The 8,896-nt window shown below is 42.4% G+C and overlaps 1 protein-coding gene and 1 long non-coding RNA gene across 2 annotated transcripts in view; one reads left to right on the top strand and one right to left on the bottom strand.

Annotated features, from left to right (window-relative positions):
- The window catches only part of LOC126394435 (uncharacterized), a 310,194-nt gene that overhangs the window by 156,000 nt on the left and 145,298 nt on the right, over positions 1-8,896 (top strand). The window lies entirely within an intron of this gene.
- The window catches only part of cds1 (CDP-diacylglycerol synthase (phosphatidate cytidylyltransferase) 1), a 48,132-nt gene that overhangs the window by 20,596 nt on the left and 18,640 nt on the right, over positions 1-8,896 (bottom strand). The window contains exon 2 of the mRNA XM_050051238.1: positions 4,135-4,292. Within this exon, the coding sequence (XP_049907195.1) occupies positions 4,135-4,292 (158 nt within the window). The remainder of the gene's footprint in view (positions 1-4,134; positions 4,293-8,896) is intronic.

Here is an 8,896-nt window from a genome sequence, read left to right as displayed (position 1 = left end):
TACCTGACCAGTAATATCTGTGATACCTGACCAGTACTACCTGTGATACCTGACCAGTAATATCTGTGATACCTGACCAGTAATATCTGTGATACATGACCAGTAATATCTCTGGTACCTGACCAGTAATATCTGTGATACCTGACCAGTACTACCTGTCATACCTGACCAGTAATATCTGTGATACCTGACCAGTAATATCTGTGGTACCTGACCAGTAATATCTGTGGTACCTGACCAGTACTACCTGTGATACCTGACCAGTAATATCTGTGATACATGACCAGTACTACCTGTGATACCTGACCAGTAATACCTGTGATACATGACCAGTAATACCTGTGATACATCACCAGTACTACCTGTGATACATCACCAGTACTACCCATGGTACCTGTCCAGTACTACCTGTGATACCTGACCAGTACTACCCATGGTACCTGTCTAGTACTACCCATGGTACCTGTCCAGTACTACCTGTGATACCTGACCAGTACTACCCATGGTACCTGTCCAGTACTACCTGTGATACCTGAACAGTACTACCTGTGCCTCTACACTATCATGGCTGTAATGAGGCCTCGTTCCTCTGGAGTGTTTTTAACCCCACGTCATGCGGTGCGTGTGGCTGTGAGGCAAACTGCTGCACTGCCTGCTGCAAAACAAAAGAGAGGAAAGAGCTAAAAGCTGCACAGTAGCCAAGCAGGGCAGAGAGCCTGCTGCCTGCTGCTGTATGAATGGAGGAGCAAAACAGCTGCATCATGAAAAAACCTGCTGCTGCCTCCACTCAGCACTGTGAGCTCACACTCTCTCCCTCTGTTCATCACACCATCACTCACTTTCTCTCTAAAACTACCTCCCCTCCTCCTCCTCCTCCTCTCTTCACCTTCAAGTCCATCTATCCATCCTCCTCTGCAGTGTAATTCTGTTTGCTCCATCCGTCTGCTGCCATCGCTCCTCCTTATCTTTACTACATCGTCCCCATCCCTCCATCTGCTTCTCTTTATGTCTCTCCTCTCCTAATTTCTATCCTGTCCTTTGTCCTTTCTTTCTCCCCCTCCCCCTGCCTCTCTCTTTTTCCTCTGCAGTCTGTTCGTCCACATGTCGTCTCTCTGCAGCACACCGGCTCCTATGGCGCTCAGGATTAGTGCTTCCCTCCTTGTGAGCCTTTAAGCCCTGTGACCTGGCCGTCACTCATTGGTCACACCCTCTACTTCTAATTTGTATATCAAAACAGGACGTCGTTCGTCGGTGTTCAAGGTGCTGCTGGCTCGAACTGGCCCAGAATGCCAAGTGTGACAATCCTGAAGTGCTGGCAAGAAGCGTTTCCACACTTCAAGAATGTAAACTGTCTAAGAATAGTTCTTTTAATGATGATCTGTGTAATGTTTTAACTCCAGCCTGCATTGCATATCCCAGACAGAGTTCTGGCACTCAAGTGCTTTGTCTTGTAACTTTGCCACATGACTCCTTAAATGACGATTAATCTTTATAAGTACAGATATCAAAATGTGAAGGAGACGGCAAGGGTGAAATATTTTGCTTATCAAGACAGAAAATAACATTTCCTCAGTTTTTAAGAAGATTTGTGTGCACCAAACAGGCTGCTTCCTTCAGGACAAAGCAGGACAACATGCTATTTACCTGAGCACCAACAAAACTTGACACAACAAGTCGTCAACACACCTTATTCAGAACAAGATTTTCAGGTGTTTAAGAAACACTTGGATATATCAGTGTGTGACAGTTTAATAACTTACTGTAGGTGTTTAAACTAAGGGAAACTGCCTCATTGGCTAATTTATCTTAAAATCTATAAGCTATTTTAACCACCGCGATGTGTTATTATGTCACTGATGTGTTTACGTACAGATAAACATGACCATTGTAGGGTCGAATCCTGACATGCCTTACTTGTTCTACTGCTGTGAATCACTCTGAATGAGAGCACTGGTTCAGTTTCAGAAATATAAATATATAAGCCTGTAATTTTTGATTAAAGTCAGAGGTGAAAAATCACCAGCAGTCACTGGTCAAATGTTGTGAAATTCTACGTGTGTGGACTAGGGTTGCAGCAGTATACCGGTTTCGAGGTATGCCGTGGTACAAAAACTGACGGTTATCATACGGTATCGGAAAACTGCAACTGGACAGAGAATCTCATCTTTATTTTAGTTACAAAAGGGAGACTGTTTGGACATACTGCCATACGCAATTCCTTGTCTCCCCAGTTGCTCATCTTTACTGTGTCTGTCAGGTTTGCGTTTCCCTCTTGCTACTAGCTAATCATTCCTGCTATCAGCTGTTTCCTGTTTATCCACCGCCAGCGGCTCGCACGTGCAGCGTAATCAACAGCTCCTCCCACAAGTCATCAACAGCCCCTCCTGTTGCGGAAGGCCACCTCGGTCTGTTTAAACCAAAAAGGTTCCCCCAATATGTCTACCCTACGAGGCGGAAAATTGGGCACCTCGGATCAACTCGCCAATCCGGATCTGTGTGTCTAAACGCTCGCAGCTTGCCGGCCAAACAGCCCAACATTCGCAGAAAATCTGGCAGTGTAAAAGGGGCTTAAGACTCCAGCTCTGCAGCAGACAGTATACCATTCTGTGTGTGGGTTTTTTTTTCCTGATGTGCCTCGTTAAATGTCAAGGACGGGCCAGAAACCAGGTTAGTAAACAGTAGTATGCAGCATGTACAGCGTGGTTCTTCTTTGTATTTCTAACTCATTCAGATTCCCTCTCAAACTAGGTGCAGACTGAAACCCTTTTTTACACACATCTGCTTAAACGTAAAATGTTGGGTTTTCATCAGCAGTAATCTAACATGACTCATACGACTGAAAGTGAATGTGAAACAGTAAATTAAAACAGATATCTAAGGTAAAGAAACTAAACTCTAAACCAAGAGATTCAGTAAGAAGCTAAAAGAAGTACTAAGAGCTGAACACAAAGACTTTCAATAACATCTTTCTCTCTGGTCTCCTGCAGATAGACGTGAGCTGAGTCACGTGACACACGCTTGTTTCAGGGGGAAAGGGGGTTAAATGGGGGTTGGCTGCAGTCGGCGAGATGTCACCGTTACCCATTTGGCAGCAGGTGGGCGCACTTTTGGACCAGTTCCATCTCTGGCTCTGCACGTTTTAACTTGTAATGGAAAGACAAATCAGCGCAGTATGCTTTGACCTATGCAGCCACAAGTGTTTGAGCGCTGCTGGGACGGAGACAGACAGTATTTTGTGATGGCTTGTCCTTGCATCACACAGGCAACGGGGCTAAAATGAACACGTCAACGCAGGTGTCATATTTCCATCACTGTTGATCGGAGTCGATGAATACCCATGGCGACTACAGAGTCATCCGACTCAGACGTGAATGCTGATTACAAAAGCCAGATGTTAGCGTGTATTTTTTGTGTAGTGGGAAAGGAACTAATATAAGTCCTGTGGTTAGCTGCAAATTCACTAGCAACTGCATTTCCTTCCGTGCATTAGTAAGAGCATGTTCAGACGTCTCTGCAGAATCTATTTCTGGTCCAATTAACCTACATGCACACAGGAAAGACGATCAATCACCCTGTCAGGGTCTTTTCATGAACGATGGAGGGCAAAAGGCTTGTTACAGCAATATTATGGCTGAGGTACATTTGAATAAGACCTCATGCTTCTTTGGTCCAAGTTAAATGAAATCAGTAAGATCTGACCCGCACATGTTGGACCCTGTTTTGCATTTCTGTAAAACTAAGAACTTGAGCCCTGTGGCAGTGGAAGTTTGCATACTGGCCTAGTTGTAATCTAGGAAATGTAAGATGATTTATTCCATTATTAAATGTTAGTCTGAAGTATAAACATTTATTCTTATCTGGAGCTCCTGGTTAATTTGTTCTTCCTGGCGTGCTACCATCTTGGACAAAGCCTGCTGAGCTGAAATTCACTCTCATGAGAATATATAAACACGGACTAGTAAGGCTAAGTGCTAAATGTTAATAGATCTGTGCAGCTTGATCCTGCCACACAGCAGAGTGTCAGGATCACAAGTAATTGCTGAGAAGTGTCTAAGCAGTGACGACTCCAGGAGGAGCAAACAGCATCTGCTAACATCCACCTCTTGTGAGTATCTGTGTGTGAGCAGTGTGTACCTGGGCGGCAGGCCCTCCAGAGCTTTGTTCAAACATTGTGGAGTGTTGTCTGTGTCTGCTGTGGAGGGAGGAACATCTGGAGTGTCTGCTTTGGAGTCACCGTCACCCTCTCCCTCTGCGTCGACTGGCAAGCCCAGCCTGTCATCGCCATCCGCCTCCTGTCAGGGCGCACAGACACACACAGATATTCAAACACAGACTAGAGATAGTCGGCGTTCATTTCACACACAGGCAGACAGCAGAGCAGTGTTCACGAGGTGATAACAGCAGAGGAGAATACAGCATCCTATCAAGACAAGGAAAATAAGACGTACATTGAGAGCTCTTCTGAGATGCAAATGACATGTAAATGTTGAGGTAGTCAAACAGACTCCAGTCTAAACTGCGAGGAGGCGTGCAGGAGCGGTCAGACGATAATTAATTAGGCCAGAGACTACAGAGCTGATGCATGTGTCCTCTACGCTTGGCTGGGGTTCAAGTGGGTCTGCAAGTGGATGTGCAGGTGTGTGTGTTTGTTCAGTTTACATCAGAGACAGCCTCCAGGATTCAAAACCATCGGACCATAAGTGACTTCATTATCCTTCATGATATCTGATAGATTTGAACTATAAGAGTGGAGGTTCCTACTCACTCTCAAATGTCTTACTTGTTTATAACATATTCCTACACCATGAACATCTTCCCATATGTATCTTGATGTTTGACTGACATTGCCACAAAAACAAAGAGACCCTTCCAGTAAGTATTTTGATGCCTTTATCAAACTTGTTTATCTGGTGACCTGTTCTGAAATATATCTATATATTTTACTATATTTAAACATAATAATCAACATATTTCAAGCTCCAAAAAACACCCTGTATGTCCATAAAAGGAGAAAGTGTGACTCGCTTCTCCTCAGGAAGGAGGAGGATTAGTGTCGGAGCATGACTGAGCTGAAAGTCTACACCTGGTGTCGACAGGTTAACAGGCTGCTGCCCGGGAGGCAAACATCTTTATTGGTGTTAATGCATCTTTAATCTGGATTTAAACCCAGTAAACAGACACAGCCTCCACGGTCGCATGTACGCCGCCTCTATTCTGTGTTGACAACACAGACATGTGACATACTATGAGTAACAGAGAGCACAGAAAGCACTTTATAAAAGCCTGTTCATCATCATATGTGGGGTCCTCGTGGGGTTCTTGTTGTGGCTGCAAAATGATCATAATTAAACCTTAAAAAACCCTTAAACTTGTAACTTTCTGGGGTAAAACGTTATTCTTAAAGGATTTATATGTGTGAAACAAATATGATTTCTAAAAGATTTTGATCTGCTTTCATTTCTTTAACTTATTCACTTGATCTATGACAGAAAACGCCCCTGTCCCAAACAAGATTTCACAACTTCAAACAATTAAAAAATGTGTTAATTCCTTTTTTTATCGTTTCTCTTTTTATTTCTTCTCTTTTGGGTTTCATTTAACTGGTCTGGCTTTCTCTGTTTGTTCTTGTGTTGATAGGTGGGTGGGGTTTGTCTTTTTGTCCTTACTGGCTCTGTGTTTGTTTATTTATACTCTGTATATCTTTATTAAATTGCCAACAAAAAATGTTTAAAAAAATATATAAAAAGTCTTTGAAATCTAAAACTAACAGTACTGATAACATGGGTGTAAAAATGTCCTGCTATAATCATCTTTGTTTTAAAATGTATTTTTTGTGTGAAAATGATGGACCTTTAAAGACGTGTCCCAGATTTTTGTTACTCCATCACATTTCTACAAAAACATAATTTAATCAGGCAAAAAAAGGGCTTAGCTATATCCTAAGGTCTCATTTCCTGGTTTCCAAAAAGGAGGAAATGCTGCTCAAGTACGGATAAGCTTTGTACTTTTTTGATAAATTAATTAACTAATATTGTTATCGAGTGCGTCTCACTTATAACAGGTCAACTCTGTAGCCCTACAAAATCAAAACTACATAATTTGTTGTTTAAAAATTTTGTCAGTTGATTAGCAGTAAGAGAACTCTTTGCGACTCTTCTGCTTACCAAGACAACTGTGAAATTAATCAATATATAACTTTTTTTTTTATTATTCTGTAAGGCATCAATTCCGTCAGCTGTTAGCTCTGACATTCATTATGTATGCTACTCAAGAAAAAATTAAATCATTCATCTAATATTCCTTGTGTGTCTTGCAACAATAATATATGTAATATATGGGAGGATGACCAGAGATAATAAGCAAGACTGTGATCTTTTAAAAAATATTTTCTTAGCCTAACTGAGGAGTAAAAATAAAAAAAAACCTTAAAAAAAAGTGTGTCACAGTTCTCAAGAATGAGTGCTACATTAAATTGTTTCACTTCCTGCTTTAATGTAGTCTCATTTAAGATCAGTGACTTACTTTACTTGCAAACACAGCTTTGACGTTTTATTTTTTACCAGTCTCAACTAAAATTCACCTTTTTTCCTCTTTTATTACCTAAAATTTAAAAAAAAAAAAAGAGTTTCAACGTGGATTTTTTTTGTGTACGCATCTGAAACATCCAGAAGTTGCAGCGTTCCTTCTCCAACAAGTTCACAAGACTTTACAGTAAACAGTCCTCCAGTCATAATTAGAATTCCACACATGCATCATATGACAAAAAGTAAACACACCACAGTCCCAAAATTACCTGCTGTGCTTTTGAAAATCATGTTATACATTTGCATTTTTTTTTTTTTTTTTTTACAAATTTTTCTCTCATTTTCTAGCATTTAAAAAGACCTCACCTGTGCAAAAGTCTCGAAGTTCTTAATTTTAAAATAATTATAAGTTAATGAATTAAATTGTGCCCTTAGTATAACAAAATATCTTGATGATCGGCTACATGAATGCATGATAAACGACCTCCGTAAGCGTGATCTGGAGACACAAACTTGGCATCTTTCTTGCTGTTGCTAAGCAGAAGAACATATGCTATACTTCTAAAAGTCACACATCAGCACTGTGTTTTATTAAAATGCTGGCTCAGTGAGGACGAAGAGAGAGCATGATGTATCTTCAGATTTAGCAGCATTAGTGCGGACACGGCTTCAGACACTCTAGCGTCATTAATAAGTAAGCAAAGTGACATCCTAGAAATAAAGCCAGACACTTTTGTTCCTGAGTTAACACCACTGATGTCCTATCATGTAACAAAGCGGCGAGCGGAGCGCTGAAGCTTTTTCTGCCCAAAAGAGGCTATTTTTAAAGCCCAGTGAAATTCCTCCTGAGCTCACATACCAATTGTGGGAGATTAAGTTTCCTTTTGCACTTGAGAGGCTCGCTGATGCTACTGGACATTTTTTTCCTTTCATGGTTACTTTCACTCAAACGTAGCTAAACACGGTCAGCGGGAGCATCGGGGTTAAATCAGAGTGCTTTTCATTCAGAAATAAGGTCTGTGATCCCGGTCAGACGTCGTAATTAACTGGTAAAGCGCTGAAAGTGGGAGCAGGTTGGGGCTGAGGCAGAGAGGGTCACTTGAGTTGGTGTTGGAGCTCAGGAGAGAAGAGGTGTAATTGAAGATTTCTACTCAGGTTTTAATGAGGAAACGTCAAAGCCTGCAGACTGAAACAGTGGAAAGCTACAGTACAGGGTCCTCTCTGGCGGTGCAACTCACGTATCTGAAAAAGCAAAGAATAACCAGCTTTCTTTCCAGTACTCATGGCACTAGGTGGACACCAGACACAAGCTAGATGCTGAATTTAGCCGGCCACTTGACACCATATATTACTTGGACACCTGTTTTCATTCTGATCATCATACAACGGTACAGGTAGCTAATGTAGCTCTGACGAAGATGGAGGAAGCATTTGTGTCCTGATCTGTACAAATAAAACTATAGACCCTTTTAAAGTGTACGTCAAACATATGCACATGTTGGCGATGGAAGTGGTGTTTTGCCTCAGCCATCCAGACGAGTTATCAGGCTTTAAACGTTGAATGAAAACTGTTACCAGCATCGTCCTTGTCTTTGGGTAGCAAGTATTTCTTATTTCAAGACACAGACTCTGGGTCTATGTTGCGGTATTTGACATTCTCTACATGACCACAGATAACACAGTTGGTGTACATGCTAGGTTCCTGCACCACATCCATCCATCCATTTTCATCCGCTTATCCGAGGCCAGGTCATGGGGGCAGCAGGCCAAGCAAAGCACCCCAGACGTCCCTCTCCCCAGCAACTCTTTCCAGCTCCTCCTGGGGGACCCCAAGGTGTTCCCAGGCCAGATGAGATATGTAATCCCTCCAGCGTGTTTTGGGTCTGCCCCGGGGCCTCCTACCAGTGGGACGTGCCTGAAACACCTCTAACAGGAGGCGCCCAGGAGGATCCTGATCAGATGCCCAAACCACCTCGACTGACACCTTTTGACATGAAGGAGCAGCGGCTCTACCCCGAGCTCCCTCCGGATGTCTGAGCTCCTCACCCTATCTCTAAGGCTGCACCCAGACACCCCACGGAGGAAAGTCATTTCAGCCACTTGTATCCGCGATCTCATTCTTTCGGTCACTACCAGAGCTCATGACCATAGGTGAGGGTTGGGACGTAGATGGACCAGTAAATCGAAAGCTGTGCCTTCCTTCCTTTCTTTGCTCTCAAACCACAAAAAACATGTGATGGCACAACAGTCTCCTTCAGTACATTATTCTAAGCTTTCTTTTGATTTTCACATTGGCTAGTCATCCTGTTTAATTTGTCTTCTGATTAAATCGGAACTGTTGAAACAAGTTGTAGGAAGCCTCTGCAAGTAAT

This window comes from Epinephelus moara, chromosome 8, assembly GCF_006386435.1.
Source record: "Epinephelus moara isolate mb chromosome 8, YSFRI_EMoa_1.0, whole genome shotgun sequence".
NCBI lineage: Eukaryota > Metazoa > Chordata > Actinopteri > Perciformes > Serranidae > Epinephelus > Epinephelus moara.
Note: the sequence above shows the minus strand (reverse complement) of the source record. Positions and strands in the feature narration are given on the sequence as shown.